At 39.7% G+C, this 26,540-nt stretch overlaps 1 protein-coding gene and 1 pseudogene across 7 annotated transcripts in view; both read left to right on the top strand.

The window, feature by feature from the left end:
• The window catches only part of RPAP2 (RNA polymerase II associated protein 2), a 127,688-nt gene that overhangs the window by 62,919 nt on the left and 38,229 nt on the right, over positions 1-26,540 (top strand). For 3 of the 7 annotated variants that reach the window (XM_027536512.1, XM_027536514.1, XM_027536513.1), the window contains exon 12: positions 19,161-19,310. The exons of 1 other annotated variant lie outside the window; for it this stretch is intronic. In XM_027536512.1, coding sequence (XP_027392313.1) covers positions 19,161-19,302 — 142 coding nt within the window. In that variant the 3' untranslated portion in view covers positions 19,303-19,310. Of the gene's footprint in view, positions 1-17,814; positions 17,995-19,160; positions 19,311-22,333; positions 22,846-26,540 lie in introns of those variants that run through there. 3 more of the 7 variants (XR_003510301.1, XM_027536511.1, XR_003510300.1) reach the window with 3 other exon arrangements.
• On the top strand, positions 24,511-26,469 carry LOC113889615 (annotated as a pseudogene).

Here is a 26,540-nt window from a genome sequence, read left to right as displayed (position 1 = left end):
TTCCAGAAAAAAATCTGCTTTGTTGACTACACTAAATAAAGTCTTTGACTGTGTAGATCACAACAAACTGGAAAATTAAAGAGACAGGAATACCAGACCACCTTATCTGCCTCCTGATAAACGTGTATGCAAGTAAGAAGCAACAGTTAGAACCAGACGTAGAACAATGGACTGGTTCAAAACTGGGAGCATGTAAAGGCTGTATGCTGTCAGCCTGCTTACTAACTTCTATAAGAGTACATCATGCGAAATGCCAGGTTGAATGAATCACAAGCTGGAATCAAGATTGCCAGGAGAAATATCAACAACCTCAGATGTGCAAATGATACCGTTCCAATGGCAGAAAGTGAAGAGGAACTAAAGAGCCTCTTGATGAGGGCCAAAGAGGAGAGTGAAAAAGCTGGCTTAAAACTCAACATTTGAAAAACAAAGATCATGGCATCTGGTCCCATCATTTCATGGCAAATAGATGGAGGGAAAAGAAAACAGTGACACTTTATCTTCTTGGGCTCCAAAATCACTGCGGACAGTGACTGCAGCTGCAAAAATAAAAAAGTACTTGCTCCTTGGAAGGAAAGCTATGACAAACCTAGACAATGTATTAAAAAGATTCAGGGTTAAGGCAGTTGAAAAGGTAGACTGCTGCTGCTGCTGCTGCTGCTAAGTCGCTTCAGTCGTGTCCGACTCTGTGTGACCCCATAGATTGCAGCCCACCAGGCTTCCCCGTCCCTGGGATTCTCCAGGCAAGAACACTGGAGTGGGTTGCCATTTCCTTCTCCAATGCATGAAAGTGAAAAGTGAAAGGGAAGTCGCTCAGTTGTGTCTGACTCTAGCGACCCCATGGACTGCAGCCTACCAGGCTTCTCTGTCCATGGGATTTTCCAGGCAGAAGTACTGGAGTGGGGTGCCATTGCCAGCTACCAAATGGTAAGAAAAATTATAGTCATTATTGAGATGAGTGAGAAGGCCTGGTTGAGAGTATTAAATGCAGTGAAACAGAGCTGCATCTATGCCAAGGCTGCCTGAGCAATACAGAAGAAAGCAGAAAGGGGGAAGAACAAATAATTTTTTGAACACCAGCTGTGTGTAATCATGCTAGATTATATTATTTCATTTGATCCCCACAATTCAGTGAGGTCAGTGGTGGTGTCCCACTTCCAGAGAAAAGAAAGAGACTAGGAAGATAAGCACTTTGTCCAAGGTCACATCTGGGATTTTGATTTCAAAATATGTGCCCTTTCCACTGCCCAGTGTTCCTTAGAATACTGACAGGGAATCCAAAGTGGGTTTGAGGTTCAAGAAAGAGGTGCTAACTACCTTCCTGAAAAATCAAGCAGTTATCCTTTGCTGAACAAAGACAAGGACTGAATAAACACTATAGTTTGGTCAATTGTGGTTGTGGGTGACCTTCCAGGAAGCAGTTTACATAGAGTGATGATTGAGACCTGATTGCAAGGGCTGCTCTAGTAGACAGTTGTAAAGATACTAGACACAGCAAACGTTGACCACTCTTCATATGGTTGGCATAAGAGGAAAGAGGAGAGATTATAATCCAGTAGGATATGGTAAATCTTCAGAACACTTTTCAGAATAATGGAGGCTTGAGCATTTGGCAACAAAAGAGATAGTCAGACAAGTGGGATTGGGAGTATTGAAAAAACAGTGTAACTGATGATGAATTCTTATGCTGATGAAGTAATAGGCAAATATTACTTTTCCTAGAAAAAGTAATAAGCAAATATGCCTTTGATGACATTCCCAGTTTTTTCATCTTTCCTGCTTTCCTCCGCCTTTCTCCTTGCCTTGAATGTCAGTGTTGTTTGGTAACATTTTGCCTCTCGTACTTAATTTCAGAAGTGAATGAACCAAGTCTTGTATATTGCTCCTTCGAAAAACCCATCTTATTATCATTTCATTTCTTGTTCTAGTTTATTCTTATCCCCCTCCACTACAGGTTAATGATGTGCTTTAGGAAAATTAACTTAGGGCAGCATTTCTGAGTTTGATCCATACAGCCACTGTGTTTAATTCTGGTGTCTAACTTCCTTTTTTCTTTCATATTTTGTGCTTTTTCAGCTTCTCTGCCTTCTCGTCTTTAATAATCCATAAGTCAGTCTTAGGGACATATACACATACTTCACCAAAAAATATACACAGTTTCTACATAAGAGACTTTCCAGTCATCCAAAAATTGTGTTTGGATAATGTAAAAACAACACTAAACCAGTAAAGATGACTACAGTAAGAGAGGCAGATTTGAAACTGTTTTCTTACCAAAACAATCTCTATGCTGCTGCTGCTAAGTCGCTTCAGTCGTGTCCGACTCTCTGCGACCCCATAGACGGCAGCCCACCAGGCTCCCCCGTCCCTGGGATTCTCCAGGCAAGAACACTGGAATGTGTTGCCATTTCCTTCTCCAAATCTCCATGCAACCAAGCACATTATCTGGATTACTTTTGTCTCCCTAGAGCCAAACACTCAGTCTAGCACTTAGTAAACACTGAGTTAGTATTTGTGGAATAAATCAAATAAGTGAATGGACAGGGAAAACTTGATTAAATTATTGTTGGTATTATGAACTTCAAAACAGAATTGGTAGCACTGGTAAAATTGCACAGGAAAAAATGAAAATAGTTGCTTACTATCATGAGTTAAAAGAAGGACTGTAACCTTTGTCTTGATAATGATTCATATTTTCCAGGATGAATATTGTCTGATAAGGATGTAAATAGCCTAAAAACAGTTGCTACTTTTAACCAAACCTAGCATAGCTTTTTTGCAAATAGATATTTATAAAACCTTTTAAAAATTAATGAAAGACAAAACTAGACATCTGACTGGGAGATTATCTTTTAACTCATACAATTATAAAATTAGTAAACATTTTAATTTTTAATATCTTTGATTTAAAACTTTGAATATTGCTTTTCTCTGATTTCGATGGACTTAGTCTTTCATGTTCTATGGACTGATAAATAGAAGAATTGCTTATAGAGCAGTCAATCACCAAGTATGTAGATATAGCACTAAATCTTTTATTTATCTGATGCATCACAGACACATTTCTGGAGAATTCTTCAAATGTTTTACATGTTGGTATTTGTTCGTTGAATTGGAAGCATTTATCAAATATTAATGGATCTTAATGGAAAAATTCACTCTAGAGGCAGACTCTTCTTTAACTAGTCTTACTGAATATATTTTTATTAACTAGTCTTACAAACTTGCATGAAAATTATAAGGGGAAAAAATTTCATTCCCAGGTATATTGAGTGCTTCTTAAATTCAAGAAACCTAACTGCCCGAGGTGTTTTTTTCTCTGTTGTCTTTAAACACTTCCGTTTAGATTGTGTATTATAGAGACTTAACACCTTTTTAATATTCTTCCTGCCTCTGACTTTTCTCATTCTGATAGTTCTAGTTAACAATAACAATAAAGTCATATGATTCTTGCAGGCAAAATTAAAATGCTTCTGATTTATTCCTAGTTTAAATATTGATATTTTTGCAAAGTTTTAGAACAGATTATAAAGGCCAAAGGGTAAAAGGCAGATTACTATTTTCTAGTTCTCACTATTGCTAATTGTGTAGTCCCAGTTTCAGTGAGCAGTATGAGTTTCTCTTTGTCATGCTGGAACAGCTCGGGTATCAGTTCAGTCTCTCAGTTGTGTCTGACTGTTTGCAACCCCATGGACTGTAGCATGCCAGGCTTCCCTGTCCATCACCAACTCCTGGAGCTTGCTCAAACTCATGCCCATCAAGTCAGTAATGCCATCCATCCATCTCATCCTCTGTCGTCGCCCTCTCCTCCTGCCTTCAGTCTTTTCCAGAGAATCAGTTCTTCACATCAGGTAGCCAAAGTATTGGAGCTTCAGCTTCAGCATCAGTCCTTCCAAGGACTCAGTACTGATTTCCTTTAGGATTGACTGGTTTGATCTCCTTGCAGGCCAAGAGACTCTCAAGAGTCTTCTCGAACACCACTCAAAAGCATTGATTCTTCGGCGCTCAGCTTTCTTTATGGTCCAGCTCTCACATCCATACATGACTACTGGAAAAACCTTAGGTTTGACTAAACAGACCTTTGTTGGCAAAGTAATGTCTGCTTTTGAAGCTCAGTATACTCTGCCTTAAAAGACAAGACATATCAAAAATACGTAAAGCTTAATACTGAAAATTACATGGGAGCAAAAGTACTCAGGAAACCGCTACAAACTGCTTAAACGCCCATAATTTCTGTGGAGGTAAAATCATGTTATGGTAACTGAATTGTACGATTTTATTTACTGATTTTCTTTCTAATGAGTTTTTCAGTTCTCTACGTTATGATGCTGTTTGTCACATGGAGGTTTTCCATTGCAATGCATGACAAATCAGCTACACTGCAAAAATGTTTCATAAGAATCAAGCAGCTGCCACATATTCCTGTGGTTTCAGTGCAGAGAAGTATGTTGTTCGTCCAAAACACTAACTCATACAACTTTCATATGCTCCAAAATTCCTCAAATGGCCTAAAACTAAATGCACTAACCCTCTACAGCTCACATTATTGATTGAGAGATACATTAACACATTGAAAGCAGAAATAAAGTTATGTATTCTTTCCCCAAAGGGAAAGAAAATACACATTTGAAAAGAAAAAAACTTTGTGTAATTTTGAAGAATCGTATGAAACTCAGTATCACAGGTTAACAAGAGGAAGTGGAGTTAGCAAATACAGATTTCTCTTTTGAGAAAATTGATAAGAGTAGGAAAGAAATTGAACGGTTACAGTCTGTTTTGGATAAAATACTGAAGTATGTTTGTAGGGTACAGAGAAGAATTTTAACAAGAATCTGAAGCTGAGGGCAGAGTTGGGGGGTAGACATAATGGTGGAACAGGGTCCCAGAAGAGACACGTAGAAGTGAAAGTTGTTCAGTCGTGTCTGACTCTTTGTGCCCCATGAACTGTAGCCCACCAGGCTCCTCTGTCTATGGAATTCTTCAGACAAGAATACTGGAGTGGTAGCCATTCCCTTCTCCAGGGAATCTTCCCGACCCAGGGATCGTACCCAGGTCTTCTGCATTGCAGGCAGATTCTTTACCGTCTGAGCCACCAGGGAAGCTTATATAATAGTGTGCACTAAGTCACTTCAGTTGTGTCCAAGTCTCTGCAACCCTATGGACTGTAGTCCACTAGGCTCCTCTGTCCATGGGATTCTCCAGGCGGGAATACTGAAGTGGGTTGTCATGCCCACCTCCAGGGGATCTTCCTGACCCAGGAAACAAACCCATGTCTCTCATGTCCCTGCATTGGCAGGTGGGTTCTTTATACCACTAGTGCTGCCTGGGAAGCCCATAATCAAAAAAGTGAGATCATGGTCAAATAGATACATTATCTTCTGAGGCCAGAAGAAAATAAGAATAAATCCCATGGACAAAGGAGCTTGGTGGGCTGCAGTCCATGGGGTCACAAAAGAGTTGGACAGGACTTAGTGACTAAACAACAAGTATGGATATAGGTAAGTTTGTAAGTAGAAGGGAGATTTTAAAATCATGCCTGACAATTTCATTTTCCAATGAAGTTGATGTTTTCAATGAGTATGATGTTGGGTTCTAAAACTAAAGAGATGATGGTTGAGTAGGGTGTGAAAGAAATTGGTTACAGTCATTGAGAGTATCCAGAAAAGGACCTAACCAAGTGCCAGAGAAAGCTGACAAGTAACCCAGAGGAGGCCAGAGATCATGGATTTGTAGTGGTATCAATTTTTGAAGTTCCCTTCTTCCTCCCACACTCCTCCCCTCCAGTACTTTTCAGCTATCCTATTGTAGGTGTGGAGAAAGCAAGTATGTAGCACTGATCCCAGGTTGTAGTTTTGATGAATAGGAAAGTTAAGATAAGGATGCAAGAGAGGCTGAAGTGTGCTGGTGAAAGGTTAGTTCAAGAAATCAGGACAGTTATAATTGGTAACCGGTAAGGGAGACATCTTAGGAATACAATCGGTTGTCCTAATGAAATGTTTCTTTTGTCCCTCCCCAAAAGTTGCATCTTCAGTTCTGACGTCTCTCCTAGGTTGCAAACCAGAATTTTATTTGTGGGAAGGGAGATCTCCATTTGGATATCACTAAAGCAATTTACTCTCTCAAATCTAAGATTTAGGTGATCTCTTCCTAATTACCCAGAATTGAAGTCTGAAGTTGGCTTTGGTGCTTCTCTTGCCCTTATCTCCCATATCTAATCAATTGTTAAATCCTTCCTTTGTTTTTCTCCCTTCCCATTGCTACCAACCCACATCAGGCTTTCATTACTTGCCTAGACTGCTGCAATCATAACCTTCTTAAACAGGTCTCTGGCCAGGTGTCTCTTCCCTCAAACTAGCCCATCCTTTCTCTAGCTACAGAAGTAATCTCACTAAAGCTTAATTCTGATCAGGGCAGGTCTTTGTTCAGAAACCTAGTGACACCCCCATTTCCTATCATGTGATTTTGCTTGAGATTCAAAGCCCTCCTAATAGAGCCCCAACCTGCTTACCCAACTTATTTCTCTTTTGTGTCCTTTTGTTCTCTGTTAGCTTGTATCATTGTGGCCTGTGCTTAAAATGCCTTTCCTTTTCATGTTTGCCTGTCCTAGCCTTCAAGACCCACTTCTAATGTCACTACCTCCTTAGAAGTCTTTCTTAAGCCCCCAGAGGTACAAATAATATCTTCCTTTTACAAATTCCTATAGGTGAGACCCTTCTTTTGGACCGTATTGTCTTCTGCTTTGGTAGAGGTATCTATATAAAGATCTCATTTTCTTTGCTATTCATTTTCTTCCAGCAGTGTAGATAACAAGTATAACAAATGATCAGAACTGAACAGTTCAGTCACTCAGTCGTGTCCGACTCTTTGCGACCCCATGAATCACAGCACGCCAGGCCTCCCTGTCCATCACCAACTCCCGGAGTTCACTCAGACTCACGTCCATCGAGTCAGTAATGTCATACAGCCATCTCATCCTCTGTCGTCCCCTTCTCCTCCTGCCTCCAATCCCTCCCAACATCAGAGTCTTTTCCAGTGAGTCAACTCTTCGCATGAGGTGGCCAAAGTACTGGAGTTTCAGCTTTACAATCAGTCCTTCCAATGAACACCCAGGACCAATCTCCTTTAGGATGGACTGGTTGGATCTCCTTGCAGTCCAAGGGACTCGCAAGAGTCTTCTCCAACACCACAGTTCAAAAGCATCAGTTCTTCGGTGCTCAGCTTTCTTCACAGTCCAACTCTCACATCCATACATGACCACTGGAAAAACCATAGCCTTGACTAGATGGACCTTTGTTGGCAAAGTAATGTCTCTGCTTTTCAATATACTATCTAGGTTGGTCATAATTTTCCTTCCAAGGAGTAAGCGTCTTTTAATTTCATGGCTGCAGTCACCATCTGCAGTGTTTTTTGAGCCCCCCAAAATAAAGTCTGACGCTGTTTCCACTGTTTCCCCATCTATTTGCCATGAAGTGATGGGACCAGAACCATGATCTTCGTTTTCTGAATATTGAGCTTTAAGCCAACTTTTTCACTCTCCTCTTTCACTTTCACCAAGAGGCTTTTTAGTTCCTCTTCACTTTCTGCCATAAGCGTGGTGTCATCTGCATATCTGAGGTTATTGATATTTCTCCCAGCAATCTTGATTCCAGCTTGTGCTTCGTTCTAAACACTGGTTGTCCATTAGAATCACATAGAAAGTGTTTAAAAATTACTAATACTTGGGAATTCCCTGATGGTAAAGTGTTTAGGACCCCACACTTTCACTACTGTGGGTGTAGGTTTAATCCCTGCTTGGGGAACTAATATCTTGCAAGCCTTATGGCATAGCCAAAAAAATAAAATAAAAATTTCTTTGTATATATATATACACACATATATACACATATACATATGTATATGTATAGAAAGAAGTCGCTCAGTGGTGTCCAACTCTGCTCCTTCATCCATGGGATTCTCCAGGCAAGAATACTGGAGTGGGTTGCCATTTCCTTCTCCAGTGGATCATCCCAACCCAGGGATCAAACCTGGGTCTCCCACATTGCAGGCAGACTCTTTACCATCTGAGCCACCAGGGAATCCCTCTGTGTGTGTGTGTGTAATGTATAATATCTGATTCAAAGATTTTAATTGAATGGTCTGGGATGGAGCCTGGACATAAATATTTTTAAGTTCCCCAAGTGATTGTAATTTGTACAGATAAAATTGACAACCACTGTCCTAGTGCAGTTATTAGTGTGCTAGATAAAGATGTGCTAAATCAGTTAATTTAGCTGTATCTGCCAGGATTTGGTTGCTTAGAGGCATTTCCTAGGTTTCTTCTAAAGTCTTCAGTAGTTAATGGTGTTGGAAGATGCTTTTTGGCTATCACAGAAAGGATGAATTAATTAGAAACAATAGAATTGCCTGTTTTCATTAGCATGTTTTATTTTGTAATGACAGATTTCAAAAATTATTTGAAGAGCATAGACAAGTGGGCCTTTGAAATCATAAAGTCTCCTCGTTCTTAAAATGAATCAGACATGTGAGCTTGTGTGGTATGGTGGTTAGAAGTGTAGACCTGTGGGAGTACTTCTGGGGCTTATTTGCTCATCTCTTACTAACTACGTGACCTTAAGAAAGTCACTTGAGCCTCACTGTGGAGTTAACACTTGGTGTAACTTCACAGAAAGGTGGAAGATAAACAAGTTAGTTTCATAAAGAAAAGTTTCTTTTTACAAACTTGGAAATCACTGTAGCTGCTTATGTTTGACTCAGTGGCTGAGATCCTGCCACAAAAGGAATAGCTGGGGGAAAAACTGGCATTCTTCAAGGGAAACTAATTCACTTGCTCTAATTTAGAAAGTCACCCATTTTAAAGTATCTGAATTTTAAACTGAGCTCTGACCGCTTGTCATTTGTTTCCTTGTCAAACAAGAGTAAAACCATGTTTGAAAGTGAAAGTAAAGTTGCTCAGTCGTGTCCGACTCTTTGCGACTCCATGGACTGTAGCCCACCAGGCTTCTCCGTCCATGGGATTTTCCAGGCAAGAATACTGGAGTGGTTGCCATTTCCTTCTCCAGGGGATCTTCCCCACCCAGAGATTGAACCCAGGTCTCCTGCATTGCAGGCAGATGCTTTACCCTCTGAGCCACCAGGGAAATGTTTACTTAAAAACAACATTCAGAGCAGCTACTTAAAAACAACATCCAGAGCAGCTTAGGGAAGTGCCATGAAGGAGTTACCTCTGCACATGGCCCAGCCCATGTTATTTTATGGAAAAAGAAAAGCTGTTCCATAGGCTGACTTTTTTTGTTGTTCTTTCCCTGTGCCCCTGGGGCCATTGTGTTACTTCAAGGAGGAGGCTAAGGGTCACAGATTAGACAAATGTTTTTAGAGAAATAAGTGACAGAGTTGAATAATCATCTACGTTCTTCCCAGTAAGAAACACTCAAGGTAGAAAAAGAGTTATGTTAAATATGAGCCCTGAACATACAGATGATATCCTTTTTGAAAGTTTATACCAAAAAAAAAATTTTTTAATATCTGAGAGAGATGTTTTGTAAAATGCCTTGGGTTTGTGTGAGCCCTCAAATTTCTGAAAATAGATGACATTTTGACCCATTGGGTTACTTACTGGTCACAGCTCTCCTTTGTTTCAGTTTTGAGTGTATGTTTTCACAGACAGAGGTCATCCTTTATCATTTAGCACTTGTTCACGGAGAAGGCAATGGCACCCCACTCCAGTTCTCTTGCCTGGAAAATCCCATGGACGGAGGAGCCTGGTAGGCTGCAGTCCATGGGGTCGCGAAGAGTCGGACATGACTGAGTGACTTCACTTTCACTTTTCACTTTCATGCATTGGAGAAGGAAATGGCAACCCACTCCAGTGTTCTTGCCTGGAGAATCCCAGGGACGGGGGAGCCTGGTGGGCTGCTGTCTATGGGGTCGCACGGAGTCGGACACAACTGAAGCGACTTAGCAGCAGCAGCAGCAGCATGTAGAGAATGAGGGAAAATCCCAACTCGTTTTCTTAAAGAAGACATGGTAAGGGTAAAATGACAACTGTTGCTGCAGTGCAGGAAGGAGTATCCAGACTTGATAGATAAGCAAGATCCTCTGTGATAAAAGGCGTCCATTTTTAGCACTGTTCTTAACCAATGTGACCTTGGATGAATCCGTACCCTGCCCACCTCAGCTGTCAAAAGGAAACTAGCTGGATAGGTCCCATTTAAGAAACTAAGTGGTATACCCTCATCAAAGAAGACTGTGCAGTTAGACCTCATGTTTCAGATTTCTCACTTACTCAGGCCAGTATTAATAAAGATGCCTCATCTGTCGCAAAAGACATTTGGTTTTGTTTGATTCTAAGCCCCTGAAATGTCAGGTACTGTAATATCTATTCTGTTTGCATTGGTAAAGCAACAGGCATAGTGCTTGTGCATGTAAATATTGAAGGTACTTCCTTTTAACAGAAATATCCCTCTTACCTTCTCCTGCCCAGCCCTAACTTCTGAAGGATGAGATCAGAGTGTCAAAAATTTCCTTTTAAGCCCAGCATTATCTTTTGGCAGTCTCTGCATATTCATCACCTTTATGTGTGGTGATCAGCAGAACAGGTTTCCCTACTGCAACAGAACTCTGTATGAACCTAGTAATTTCTCAAATCTGATAATACAGAAAAGTGTGGCTTTTCACTTCCTGTCCCTTCCTCCAACCCCAAACCATAGAGAAGCACGCTTTCTGGTGACATTTATTCACATAGACATTCTCACAGCACTTTTTTCACTTAAGATTATACTGAATATGAGGAGTGGTGGTCAGTGTCATTTCACAACAGCCTACCAGCTTGATTCTGCAAGTTTAGGAAACTCTTAAGAGGTACTGCTGCTTAGTGTTGATGGTCAGGTTAAGGGATGTCTGTGCTATTTCATTTAAGATAAATGCTTGATGTGATCTTCACACGTATCACCCAGATTATTCAAGAAAGGATCAATCAGACCATGCTGCGATTTCTGGTATTGCAAGAGCTGCATCGTATGCTCCCCAGTGGGAATGTGCAGTAAGCAAAGCAATACAGCCACACTGGGAAGGCCATTTAAAATTGCAAGTCAATTACTGTTTCTTAATGCACTACCAGGAGATGGATAACCTTGAGTCCCATCAATTGTTTTACCTCCACTTGTTCAGTAAACTACAACTTTAATTCTTCATATAGCTTTCTCTGTTGATACGAAACAAACCAGTGACTCACAGTCACAGATAACTTTCTTCTGAGGCTTAATCAAGAGTTTGTATAGCTCTAAATCTTTGGATATAAGGATTTATAAAAAGGCCACTTTTAATTAAAAATCTCTTGTTTCAGTTACCAAACTTTGAAACTCTTCCCAATTGTGTGTATAAGAATTCCTGTTAACCAGATGTTGTTTGACAGCTCAGTAATAACGAATGGAGGGTACCTGTCCTAACCTGCCTTCAGACTCTCCTTTTGATGTGTAGCATATGTGGAGCAGTCAGCTAAATAAAGGTCTTATCAATAAGATGCAGTTTGACACTTCGCTTTTTTTTGCTTTTGTTGTCATGCCATTGACCATATGGTAAAGAACTAGTTATAGAAGGCTGCCTTTCTTTTCAGAATAGAGATTTGAATCAAGGGAGTTCTCATGAGAAGTTTCCTGGCTTGTTTGTGATTTATACATTTGCAGATTATGTCATTTTTGTCAAATTATATTCTCCAACATAAAGACTGTTTGTGGTAAACCATCCTTTTCGTGTCACCTTTAGAGGTTTTTATTCATCTTTAAAAGTACACAAAGGTAATAAATGGAAACATAAAAATCTTCTGTTTTTACTCACTGCCAGTCACATTTTCTATTGATTATTTTAAAGGCATTTCCTGCATAAAGCACACTGTTAAATACCAACTATGCTATATTACTATTTTATTTAAGTAGAGTAGTTATTTGGGCCCAGTTATTGTTTCCTTTGATATTCACTATTAGAAGTTGTTGGACTAGAACAGAGGTTTGAGTCCCTTTAAATTTTATATATTAAGTATATAATATATACAGATGTATATGCTAATCCTTTAAAGTATTGAAAGGAGGAGCCTGGGGACTCAATTTAACAAAAATGGGAGAGGATTTATAAGATTCTGAGGTTTTACTTCAAAGATAACTTGGATGTGAAAGATTTTACATCATGATATCTTTCTCTGAAAATGTATTTTTGTTGTGAAGTAATGAATTTGAACAGTATATTCTGGGGCATTGCATTTTAGGAAAATGAGAAGCTAGAATTAGGGATATAGCGAAGAACACCAGTCTGAATAAGGAGCAGTTAGATGGCATCTATTAGGAAATAATAAAAAGACTTGGAATTAATTGAGAACCATTTTCAAGCATATGAAGGAATAACTTTTAAGTGCTGCCTCTCCCTCCCACACACAGCCCCCACCACGTCCATATTCTGCAAGGGCCATTTACATTATATATAAGAAACAACGTCCAGGATTTAAAGCATATTAACCATTGCAACATGCTATACACATAGAGGTAAAGAATCTCCGTCCTTCAAGGTTATGGAGGTAGTTTATTAACTATCTTGTGTAAAGGGTCCAAATCACTACATTAAGAAATGATCTTGAGTCTGTTTTCTTAGATCTTCTAACTTAATGGGAGGAGACTGAAAGGGAGTATAGCTTTGCAGCTACACTCTGTTACTTTCATTGACCTAAAAAGAGTAAGAACACACCCCATTCAAGAACAGTAGTAACCAACCAGAAATACACAAAAATAATGACCTGTAGTAGTTGGACTGTAGAAATTCTAAAGTGCTCTTCCTTTTGGGCAAGTGTCATTTTCATATTTAACCTGTGGAGCTAAAATACTTTTGCTCCAGAGGAAGGCACCAGGCACCCACTTGAGGAACAGCCCCTTGCTCCACAGTTTCCTCTACAGGAATGGAGTGAATTAAAGGTACAGACCAAGCCTGCTCAGTGGCTCTCAGTCCTGCTCACCCTTGGCCAACACTGAGTTTCAGGACAAATGGAAGTAAGGAGGAGAAATGCAGAAACAAGTGGTAGATCTTGATTTAATGTTTGGCCCACCTAATGAATTTGAAGCTCATCTCACCTCCCTGATAGATACTCTGAAATATTCTAGCAGGAAGATGATACTACTCTGTGCAGGCGGGAGGAGGAGTCGAGAACATGCTTCCTCCCTCCCTTCCTCTAAAACGGAAAGGAGGAAAATATTTTGAAGAAGAAAAAATATTTCCGTAAACACAATAAATTCGTGACCTCTTAAGCCATTTCTCCTCATTAAACAATTAGTGATCACCTACAGTGTCCCCAACATGAAGGACACAGTGAATGCAGTAAATACACGAGTCACTACCCTCATGACATTCACCTTCTTTTGGATGAGAGAGAGACAGTAAACAAGCAAACAAATAATAGAACTAGAAAATAGTAAGGACTGTGAAGACAAAGTAGGCAGGTAGAGAAGGTAAACGAGACGATGGGTTTAAGATAGAAAAGGTGACATTTAAACAAAACTGAATTACATGAAGGAGTCCACCATGTAGATACTTGGGGAAAAAGCACCCCGTAGAAAGAACGCAGCCAGCTTTTAAGTGAGGACAAACTAAACCTTGGCTTAATTGAGGCAACTTTGCTCAGTTTGGCTGGAGTGAAGTAAATCAAGGAAAGTTCTCTCTCCAGCTGGTAGATTTTTATGAGATATTTTTGGTTTCGTTAAGCATCTTCCATACTTTAGTGATCCAGGGGGCAGAAGATCTTTCCCAGACCAGATCTTTAATATCCTACAGCCAAATGATTGCTTTGGATTTCTCATCTCATGTTAGTTGCTCCCATCATCAGACTTACAGCATATAAAGCATTGTATTAGTGACTGAGTTATTCACTTTAAATTAAAATTGGTGCACATTAATCTACTAGTATAAGAATGTGCAAACTTTCTGTGAAGGGCCAGATTATATCTTCATCTTTGCTGGCCCAACTGTCCCAGCTGCTCAGCTCTGCTGTTGGAATACAAAAGCAGCTACAGAATACATAAATAAATGGGCATGACTGTTTTTCAATTTTATTTACAAAAGTAACAAGCAGCAGGCCAGATTTGGCCCACAGACCATCGTTTGTCCAGGACTACGTGGCTCAGTGTTAAAGAATCCACCTGCCAAAGCAGGAGTTGCAGGAGACCCTGGTTAGATCCCTGGGTCTGGAAAATCCCCTGGAGAAGGAAGTGGCAATCCACTCCAGTATTCTTGCCTGGAGAACCCCATGGACAAAGAGCCTGGCAGCCTGTAGTCCATAGGGTCACAAGGAGTCACTCACAACTAAGCACGCACATATACGCATGCATCTTGTAGTTCACTGAGAAGTGCTAGTATAGCAGCAGTTTCAGTTCTGTAATCCTTCACCAAATTATGTATTACTATTAAGGGAACAAGTCTGTGGGGAATACAAAGATGGATGAATAAATATCCCAGTTTTCCACCTTCCTGCTTGATGAGAAAAAAATATACAACTAACTATATATTTTCATATTACTTGAAATATAAGCATATCCATGTGATAGAATGAAAAATAAAAGGTCCAGAGAAATTTGGTTTCTCCTATAAGTACTTATCAAAGAGAGTGACTTAATCAGATGTACGAGAGAGGATCGTGGTGGCAGTGTGGAGGCTGGAATGGAGTGGGAGACCACTTAGTGGCTGAGGAGGTAGTCCCAGGAGGAGAGGATTCATCTGAATTAGACAGTGAGAACAGGGGAAATGAAATGGATTCAAGAAGCACATCAGAGGAGAATCAGGAGGACTTGGTAGTTCATTGAACAAAGAACATTAAGGGTAAAGAGTTAAAAGATGACTTGAGATTTCTAATACTAGAAGTTTTTAATGAAAACGAGAAGTCAGAATTTCAGGTTTGAACAGAATGTTTTTGAGGTACCTTTTGGACATCCAAAGTGTAAAAAAAATCCCAAGAGATTTGAATCACTGGTAATCAGAGCCATGAGATAGGATTTAGTGCCAAAGAGGGTCAATATGAAACCTTAGGTAAGACCTGTCATTATTAATGGGCTGGTTTTAAAAAAAATGCCAACAAGAGAGATCATAAAGGTTCAGGAGTAGGAGCAGAACTGAGATAAGAGTACCTGAAAAGCCAAAGAAGGAGAATTCTAGAAAAGGAGGAAGTGAATGAGGACATCAAATACTGCAGTCAACTGGAAAAAGAACTAAGAGGAGGCTGTCAGATGTGGCAGTGAAGAGACTATGTAAAGAATAGTTGCAGTAATAAGTCTTTGTTCATTTGTCCTTGGACCTAGTTCTAAGCACACATAGACTGTTTGCCTAGTGCTCTGTGCTTGCCGAAGCCACCTTCCATGGTCACTGCTAACAAAAGCAGATTCTGCACAGAACCCTGTCTCCAAGCTCAACGCAGTGCTCCTCTACATCAGACAGGTCCGCCCACCCAATTCAGCCAATAGTACCTATCATTAAGGTGGTGTGTACCCTAAAAAGAATCCTTGCTTTCTCAATGGCAAAAGCATCTTTGTCAATGGCAACAGCCAGCTCTTATCATTGACCAAAACCATAAAGTCTGATAAAAAGTTATGATCTTGTCTCAGATTCATCTCTGCAAACAGGCACAGAGGCCTCTCACTACACCAATGACATGGACATGGAAATCCAGCAGATATCCAGTAAGCAGTCAGTCTGGAAGAGTGCCAGTTGCTATTAAGTAATAAAACATACTAAAGTAGACAAGTCAAGGAATCTAGAAAACAAAGGTTATATATAGCTCTTATTCAACTTTAAATGTAAATTACTTTGGAGATAGAAGTAAATCATAATTCTTTTGAATGAATAAAATTACTAGTCTTCAGGGTTTAGCATCTTCCCTGACATACTATTATGACTTTATAGCTTGTCAAAACCATTCTTTTTTTTTTTTTTTTTTTTTGTGAGCTTGGTTTCTATGGAAAGAAAAACAATTTTTACATGACTCCCCAAAAGTAATCCACTGGGTTACTAATGTTTAGAGGTACACAGGCACTATTAGAGTATTTATTTCTTTATACCTCAGCTTATTCCAAAAAGGATTTAAGTCAAAAATTTTAGAAAGGTAATATATATTTCTTACTATATTCTGTGTTAGGGACTTGGGGGTAGGGAAGAAATCTTTTCAGATAAAGATTAAAAGGACAAGGGAATAAATAAAGGAAATCTCATTGGCTCACTTTCCGGGAGTAAAATTATGCAACAACACTTAAGGCTCAAGTGTTAAGAGAAGTCAGGAAATCCTGGCTCCAGTTGCCTAAGGATTGCTATCTGTCTGATGACTTGCTGCAGAAATCCCCAGACCCCAAAACTGCTATTACTGTCTCCTAACAGACACCAGACCTTGTATGATTTCTCCATTAGCATTTCCTTCTGCTGCTAGCTACTTTGTTGTCCTTTTAGTTCTCTAAAGCAGTTAAAACATTCTGTTTCTTCTGCATGTTCATTGAGGGCACAGTAGTGAAGGGCACAAGTGAAGATTAAATATATATAGTATTCTATAGCCTACAAAGAATGAAAGCTTGTGTATTAGCCAGGAGTATGGGCTTTTTGAGATATATTGCCTGGGTTTCAAAGCTGTGACCTCACACTTACTATCTTTGTGACTTTGGAGAAGGTACTTCCATTTTTTTGTGCCTTTATTTCCTTACTCATAAAATGGGAACAGTATATATTTTTCAGTCATTGTGCAGTTAAAAAGAGATAATTCATACTTAGAACAAGTACACAGTAAATCTCCTAGGTAGCACATGATAAATGTTATTATCATAATTGATTTTTTAAAAACCTATTTATAGTATCCTTTTGCAATAATAACTTTTAAGGAAGTTAAGTACTATTAGCCCCATTTTATAGATACACCCTAGGGCTTCGATACTCATCTTGTGAGAAAACATAACAGATTGCTGCTCAGAGCCATGTTTTTGAGGCGTCTCAAAACAGGTCCAAGCTCATTAAGCAAAGAACGGCTGGTTGCTTAGCTGTCTGTGGCATGGGCTCAGGAACGAGATTGCATTGTTGGAAAGTTTCTCAATAATCCTGGTTTTTCTTTATGAACAAAACTTTTAGGTAAATTTGAATATATCCTTGGAGAAGGGAATGGCAACCCACTCCAGTATTCTTGCCTGGAGAATCCCATGGACAGAGGAGCCTGGTGGGCTACAGTCCATGGAGTTGCAATGAGTTGGACACGACTGAAGCAACTTAGCACACATGCACGAACATATCCTATAATTATACAATAATATTAACCTTATAAGTTTGTTAGAGAAGTGTTACTATTCCCAAAATATTTTCTAACTAGAGTGATTGATAGAAAAATTCTCTTACAAACTCTTTCTCTATAACATTTATTATTTTCTGCTTTCATATGGGCACACAGGTTGAAAAATCTAGTAGTCAGCCTTTATTTCTAATTTGAGGAAGTTTAACATATTAATGGCACTTTGAGAAGTAATTGAGGAAACTTTGTTTTCATATATGAACCAAACTATATGTTTTCGTATAGTCTCCTTGAAAATCAGAGACATTGTTTTGGATATGTCATTACCATTTTTAAAACACACAAAAGCTAGGTTTTTGTGGAGCTGACATCTGATCTGACTGCCCTGACTTCCTGTTTTTGCCAGTGTTATCCCATCCCCAGCACCTTTGGTCTTACTGTGGGGAAGCAGCAACTTGATATTTTAAATGTTGGCATCAGCTAAGTATGAGAAAGCCGAAAGAGTTGACTTTTAGGTTCTACTTTCTCCACAGGAAAAGCTGGCCACAACTGCCTGTAAGTTCACCCAAGTGCCCAGCTTGAACTTGGCATTAGAATGCTTGGATAGAAGGATTTCCAAGTATGAACTGTCTTTGGGGAATACCTGCAGACAAGGCTCATGAAATAGGAGAACCTAGTACTCCATCCACTAGCTATAAATAAATAGAGGAGAGGTGGGTAAGGAAATCAGAAGTTTTCTTGGGTAGCTCTCTGGATTTCACTGGACAGAATCACCTCATCTCCAGTTCTTGCTAAAATACCTTCAGGAATATAGAGAGTCTACTCAAAGTCTAGGGCATCTTTGGACAGTTCTGACAAATTTTTCCTTTTGTTTCTGCTTTCTGCATGAAATGGCTAAGCAAGGAAGAAATCTGCCTCAGAAAATAACATTTCTCATTCCCACACTCACTACTGTGAAACTCCTCTGCTCTGATTTCTTGAGCTATATTGATTTAAATCAGAGTTATTTTATTTATATTTGATGTGCCCACTGGCAATGGCCAAGGTTAAATAAGCATCTGTAAGAGCTTTGTGTGGGAAGTGTAGACTGGGTGAAAAATAATTTTTTTTTTTCAAAAAGCTTTCCAGAATGTACTTGGAAAAAGGCTCTGTGAAGCATGCCCATGCTCTCTGGAGATACAAAAATTTATGAAAAGGAATGGTTTGCAGTCTTTGTGATTAGATATTGTTCACTTTTTTAAAAATCATGTTTACTAATCACTCATGAAAATTACTTCTATGACTATTATATATGTAATCAGTCTTTAGGGATAGTTACTGGAAATGGTTAGAGAAGAAAGCTTTGTTTTCCTTCTGAAGTTTTGTATTAAGTACCTTGTAAGATGCAATTTGTCTGTTCAGTATTACAAAAATAAAAATGTTTAAAAAATAAATAAAAATGATAAGGTTTCATCCAAAGGCAATCTTTTTGTTTGTTGTCTGTTTTTCAAGTGATATAACCTAAACAGTTGATACAAATTATGTTTTTTTAAGCAATTCTCAGCTCTAAGCTTCTCTACACAACCTCCTTTCCTCATGTGGAAAGACTTCATTAATGTTCTTTTCTGAGCAGAATTTTGGTAGCTTTTGCTGACATAATGACTAACATGTTTCAGATTAAGGCTTTTAAGCTTCTTTCCTTATGTAACAGTATGTTTGGTCTTTCAGTTTTTTCATGAGATTTCTCTTCAGCTTTAGTAGAAGATCCTCTCTCTGTGGATTTTGCTAAATCAGAGAGACTTCATTATTCTCAGAAAAATCCCTTCTGCCATGTTAAAGACTGGAGCCCCTTAGTCCTTGCAATTTCATGGATATGCATTTAATATTTTTGGTGTTTCAGATTGACCTCAACTCTTGGCATTCAGAAGCTTTCTCAGGAAAATGTGATGTTTACACAGTTCATGACCACCCTGCTTGAAGAATTGCATTTAAAAAATGAAGACCTTGAAAGTTTAACCATCATATTTAGAACCAGCTGTTAACCAGAATGGTGCGTTGACTTGTTTTACTTTAGTTTTTTGTTTGTTTTTTTTATTTGTTGCCCGTTTGGACTCTGTTTTCATATTGGAAATTTTAAAAACCAACTAGAGACCTCCATACGTCTTCAGCTTGCTATGGTAGATTACAATATCCCTGAGTTCCCAGCTGCCCCAGTCAATTCCTGTCCACTCTTGTTACTCCGTGTCCCATCTTTTTGTTATTTTTCCTTTATAGGATACCACAGTTAGTTCTGTTTCTTACAATCCAGGAAACTCCCCACTATCAGCTTCATACTCAAATCTGGACCATCCCAGCCTGCATGTCCCATCTGATAAGTTTTTGCCCAGGAAGTAGCAGTTTACTTCAACCAAATACTGCAATGATCTTTGAGAATATCCTCACCCTACTTCCCTCTTCAGCCCAGCCAATACCTTAGTCATCTCATGTACAGATAAGCTTGTGAGTTTAAAAGTCTAGCTTTGTTGATTCCTGACCCTGTTCCCAGATACATAGCCCTCTTCTACTATCCCACGTTTCTGTCTCTGCCCATATGAATGTCCCTTCTCTTATCCACAACTTTCCGTCTCTTCTTCCCTTTACTTTCTATTTCACATACTCTGAAGTGCTCAGATAGGTATTAAGTTAATGTTATGATTAAAGGAAATTCATTCTAAACCATGAATGAGATCCCCTTATGGAGCATTTCCTTTTTTTAAAGTTTTCAAATATTTTTTAAATTATAAAAGTAATACAAGCTTGTCAAAATTAAACAATACAGAACTGTGTGTATAATTTTGAAAAGCAAAATTCCCCCCTCACTTCTATCTCAAATCTTGTCTCCTCCCAGAAGCACACTACAGATTGATATCATTTTACATTTTGATACTTGAAATTTTGTTAAAAAAAACTCTATGAAGCAAATCTTTGAATATATGACAAGGATATTTGAGAGGTATATTTTGGCAGACAAGAAAGAATGCCATTATCCTTTCATTGAACCTCCTAGAAAATAGAACATAAGGACTTAGCACTGTTACTGCCTCCAGACTTAAACCTAGTGACCAGTTCATGCAACCCTGCTCCCCTGAGAACCCTCTAAAGCAAAGGCTTTTATTTAGGCAGTGAACTCAGCTTGGCTAGTGGAAGCAGCACTTCAAACGCCCTTCTAAGAATAGAGTAAGTTTTGAGTTTCGTTTTTTTGTTTGTTTTATTGAGCTTCAGGTACAGAATATTGAATTAATCATACCCCTCAATTCATGATATCCTATGTCCATTGGTTGAAAGGTTGCTTTTCCAGATAGACTAAGAACAAAGTATGCCTAACCTGATGTCCTTGCAGATCTGCTTTAATGAATATGTATCAATTAAGAACCCTTTTAAATTAGCATATTTAATGCTTGTATATGAACAAATGGTGTTCAAGTTTTTTTAAGGAATCCAGGCCCTGGCAATGAAAGTGCTGAGTCCTGACAGAGAATTCCCTAAACAGTAGATGTTTTAAGTGGACTTAATAGTTGCCCTGTGATCAGTGTTGTTGTTGTTGTCTTTACATTGTTTATTTGTGTAAGTAATTAAAGGTGAATCTTTGCCCAGACTTCCTCAATATTATAAGGGATACTGAATGAATGAGGCCTTATTATATAATTTTCCATATGAGAAATGAAGATGGTTGTGAATGGGTAGGTGGGGGGTTTTCTGTTTGTATATTTGTAAACCTTAAGTTCACAAAATTATTTGTGTACAATGTCTTATAGCCTTTGCAAGATTAGATTACTACTAGCTGCTGCTGCTAAGTCACTTCAGTCATGTCAGACTCTGTGCGACCCCATAGACGGCAGCCCACCTCCCCCGTCCCTGGGATCCTCTAGGCAAGAACACTGGCGTGGGTTGCCATTTCCTTCTCCAATGCATGAAAGTGAAAAGTGAAAGTGAAGTCGCTCAGTCATGTCCGACTCTCAGCGACCCCATGGACTGCAGCCCACCAGGCCCCCCGTCCCTGGGCTCCTCCGGGCAGGAGCACTGGAGTGGGTGCCATCGCCTTCTCTGTACTACTAGCTAGTATATGTTAATGTGCTTTCAGTTACAAATAACAGAAAAAAAAAGCTCAAACTAACTTTTTTATGATAGTATCTTTTGCTGCTTAACAAATTATTATAAAAGTAAGTGGCTTAAAACAACAAACTTTTTTTTTTAATGTGTTTCTGGGAGTCAGGAATCTGGGCACAATTTAGCTTAGGGCCTCTGCTTCAGTCTCTCATGAGGTTGTATTAAAGCTCCCTGACAGGGCTGCAGTGTCATCTGAAGGCTCAAGTAGAGAAAGAAGTCCTTCTAAGCTCACTCATGTGGTTATTGGCAGGACTTAGTTCTTCTCGGGCTGAACTTAGGGCCTCAGTTTCTCGCTCTTTGTTGTCTATAGAGACCTCTCCCAGTTCCTTGCCATATGGACCACTCCATAGTGGCCCACAGCTCAACATGTGGCTTCCCCAAGAGTGAGCAAGTGAGAGGAAATGCAAGATGAAAGCCACAGTCCTTTTGTACCTAGTCTCAGAAGTAACATCCATCACTTTTTCTGTATCCTGTGACTAGTTAGAAACGAATCACTAGGTTCGGCCCACATTGAAGGTGAGTGGGTTGTATAAGGGAATGAATACCAGAAGGCAGAGGTCACTGGGGGCCATTTTACAATCTACCAGAGGCGGCAGAATCATTCAGTAGTTCTCAGTTTTATGGCAGATCACACTGTCCTAGTGAGAGTCTTCAACTTTTCGCACTAATTGAGGGCTCTTCTGAACTAATCCACGTGGCTATGAAATGCTATGAGCTTAACCCAGTAATTCTAGCAAGGAATAGGAGAGAGATTTTCTTATTGACCTAGATCAGGGTCTACTCCTCGAGCCAAGTATGAATTACCCAAACCGTTATTGCTTCATAATGGGGGGAAGTGGAATGTATATTGGAAAGACAACACAGTGTCCCCCAAAACTGGTGAGAATACTTTAGGTGTTTTATTCAAGTGTCATTTTTCCTTCCCAGGTATATTCCATGAAGACCGAATAGATGAGCTTCCATTCACCATCTCTGGAATTCTAGCCACAATAATTGTATAGCTAGAGTTACTTATTACCCACTCCAGTGTTCTTGCCTGGAGAATCCCAGGGACGGGGGACCCTGGTGGGCTGCTGTCTATGGGGTCGCACAGAGTAGTCGGACACGACTGAAGTGACTTAGCAGCAGAGCTACTTATTAGTTATCACCGGACAGAGTGACTTCCACAGATAGAGAACCATTATCCCAACAAGGATAACCAAATCCTTGCATCCTAGGTATAAGACATAGTATTTTTATTTATATGAAAATAAAAGTTGAAATAAATAGAAACTTGAATATTTGAGAAAATATAACAAGCTGTAATTTTTCTGGATGATACCAGTTGTATTATCAGTTGACTAGAAAATTGAGAGAAGTCCCATTTTAGTTTCATAGTTGAACTCTAGATTCTAAAGAACACAGTAAAGAATGAGGTCAATAAATACAATTTAAGGCTTTTTGGTAGTCTAGTCTTTATTCTTTTAAAGAAGCTTGCTATTCTACAAAGTGGTCCTGAGCAATGTACACCTGAAACAACTTACATAATACTGCATTGGCCATAATGTTTGTTCAGCTTTTTTATACAATGTTACGGTAAACCCCAAACTTTTTGGCCAACCCAATAGGAAAAAAAGTAAATTGACAAACCAGACTGGGTAAATATTTCCAAATCATATTTGATAAACAGCTTATATCCAGATTCAGTTCAGTTCAGTCGCTCAGTTGTGTCCGACTCTGCGACCCCATGAATCGCAGCACGCCAGGCCTCCCTGTCCATCACCAACTCCCGGAGTTCACTCAGACTCACGCCCATTGAGTCAGTGATGCCATCCAGCCATCTCATCCTCTGTCGTCCCCTTCTCCTCCTGCCCCCAAGCCCTCCCAGCATCAGAGTCTTTTCCAATGAGTCAACTCTTCACATGAGGTGGCCAAAGTACTGGAGCTTCAGCTTTAGCATCATTCCTTCCAAAGAAATCCCAGGGCTGATCTCCTTCAGAATGGACTGGTTGGATCTCCTTGCAGCCCAAGGGACTCTCAAGAGTCTTCTCCAACACTACAGTTCAAAAGCATCAATTCTTCAGCACTCAGCTTTCTTCACAGTCCAACTCTCACATCCATACATGACCACTGGAAAAACCATAGCCTTGACTAGATGGACCTTTGTTGGCAAAGTAATGTCTCTGCTTTTGAATATGCTATCTAGGTTGGTCATAACTTTCCTTCCAAGGAGTAAGCGTCTTTTAATTTCATGGCTGCAGTCACCATCTGCAGTGATTTGGGAGCCCAAAAAAATAAAGTCTGACACTGTTTCCACTGTTTCCCCGTCTATTTGCCATGAAGTGATGGGACCAGATGCCATGATCTTAGTTTTCTGAATGTTGAGCTTTAAGCCAACTTTTTCACTCTCCTCTTTCACTTTCATCAAGAGGCTTTTTATTTTTAGTTCCTCTTCACTTTCTGCCATAAGGGTGGTATCGTGTTATGCTTGGTGAAATAAATCAGAAAGACATTCATCACTTATATGAAGGATCTAAAAAAACAAATGTATATAACTAGAGAAACAGATTCACGGATACAGAGACAAACTAGTGGTTACCAGTGAGAAGAAGGAAGATAGGAGGGGAAAAGTAAAGGTAGGGGATTAAGAGGTACAAACTACACCGTGTCTAAAATAAGGTACAGGGACATATTGTATAGGAAAATATAGCCATTATTTTATTAACTTTAAATATAGTATTATCTATAACAGTATTGAATTACTATGTTGTATACCTGAGACCAATATTGTAAATAAACTATACTTCAATTAAAAATAAAATGAAGTAACATTTCACATTACTAAATAATTTAATTTGCTGTATACTCTTGAGAGTCCCTCGGACTTCAAGGAGATCAAACCAGTCAATCCAAAAGGAAATTAACCATGAATATTCACTGAATACTGGTAAAGCTGAAGCTCCAATACTTTGGCCACTTGATGCAGAGAGCCAACTCACTGGAAAAGACCCTGATACTGGGAAAGATTGAAGGCAAAGGCGAAGGGGGCAACAGGATGAGATGGTTGGATGGCATCACTGACTTAATGGACAAGAATTTGACCAAACTCTGGGAGATAGGGAAGGACAGAGGAGCCTGGCATGCTGCAGTCCATGGGGTTGCAAAGAGTTGGACATGACTTGGTGACTGAACAACAGCATATATTATTTACAAGAACTTACTCAGCAAAATAATCAATTATGACTCCACTGAAATACTGCAGTGTATGAACACATTTTCTATGCATTTAAACACATGATACTATTTTTATAAATTTGTTAATTCAGATAAAGCTAAAATTGCAGAATAAATGTCACTTATACCACAGTTTTTTAAAATAAATTTTGAAAAATCATACCTGAAAGGGCCCTTCCCTCTAACCTATTAGTGGCAGCTCTCCAGGATAAAGAGGAGAAGCAGCTGCTGTATCCCACTGCTTCCCTCCCTGGGCCCAGAAACACCTCTTTAGTTATCTCCCACACCCTGCAGGTCTAGGGCCTCAGGTGAAGGGCCAGTAGCTCACCAGAAACAGAAACCAAGTGGACTGATGCCCAAATGGACCACTACTGCTTCTGCCATGTGTATGTTAACTTGGGAACACCTGAGTAGGATTCAGTTTATGGAGCCCACCAGGCTCCTCTGTCCATGAGATTTCCCAGGCGAGAATACTGGAGTAGGTTGCCATTTCCTTCTCCAAGGGATCTTCCCAACCTGGGGATCAAATCCAGATCCTCCTGCATCTCAGGCAGATTCTTTAAGGTAAGCAAGTGCTCAAAAACCAAAAGAAGGTATGTCAAAGAGACACAGAAACTAACCTGAAAGCTCCCAGTGGCCAATGCCATGATAATTCCAACAATGAAATAATAACAATATAGTACTGAATCGTGACCCAAAGTATAAAAGAAATATACATACTGATATAAGTGATTGAAAAATAAATGAGGTAGAAGAGACACATCTTCCTTACAGAAGAACTCCAAGTAATATATAAGGAGTCCTTCTGTACTACCCAGAGAGGGATCCATATGGCATTGTCCTCTATCCCCATATCTTAAAGGGAAATTTTCATGATGTGTACAGTTCTCGGTGTCCTGTATATGAAAGAGGAGGATGTCCTCAAATTCCTAGCAGCAGGAACCCACGTAAGTGGTACAAACCTTGACTTCCAAGTGGAACATTGCATGTACAAAAGGCAAAGTGATGGCATCTATATCAGGAATCTAAAGACGACTTGGGAGAGGCTGACAGTTCATGCCATTGTTACCATTGAAAAACTGGTTGATGTGACTGTCGTCATCCTTCAGGGAAACTGGCCAGCAGACTTCACTGAAGTTTGTTGCTGCCGCCACTGGAGCTACTCCCCAGGTACTTCACTCCTGGAACGTACACTAATCAGATCCAGACAGCTTCTGGGAGCCTCATTTTTCTGGTGATATTACCCTAGGGCTTACCACCAGCCTCTTATATTAGCCTGTCTACCATCACTTTGTGTAACACATTCTCCTTTTTGCTGTGTGGACACTCATCCCCTGCAGTGACAAGGGAGCTCACTCAGTAGGCCTGATGTAGTGGATACTGGTCTGGGAAGTGTTCTGCACAGTCTTAGTGATCACACAGGTCATGTCTGATCTCTACTTACTCAGAGATCCTGAGAAGACTGAAAAAGAAGAGCAAGGCATGCTCAAAAGGCTGTGACTGGAGGCATTTCCAAGCAAATGAACTGCTCTAGCTACTGAGTTCATTGTAGCCTGAGGTTACAGGCTAGCCTGAAGACAGGCTGGTGTCCTCTGTGCCTATTCAGTTGCTGCCTGCAGAACACTGGAGTGCTCAGCCTGCCACTGAAGGCTGGTCTGAAGCTCCCACTAGTCAGGCCACTGAATGGGTGGGAACAATTACTGGGTGGTCTTAAGCTGTTCTTCCATAGGCTCTTAAACTGAAAACAGAGATAAGGTTGTCAGAAAAGAATCAGTTTTGAAACAAATAAATGAATAAAACTATATGTATGGACTTCCCTGGTGGTCCAGTGGTTAAGAATCCACTTTCTAGGGGCTTTCCTGTTGGCTCAGTGATAAAGAATCTGCCTGCCAATGCAGGAGAAACAGGTTCATTCCTGATC

This window comes from Bos indicus x Bos taurus, chromosome 3 (genome assembly GCF_003369695.1).
Source record: "Bos indicus x Bos taurus breed Angus x Brahman F1 hybrid chromosome 3, Bos_hybrid_MaternalHap_v2.0, whole genome shotgun sequence".
Lineage (NCBI taxonomy): Eukaryota > Metazoa > Chordata > Mammalia > Artiodactyla > Bovidae > Bos > Bos indicus x Bos taurus.
This window is presented reverse-complemented; position numbering and strand designations above follow the sequence as displayed.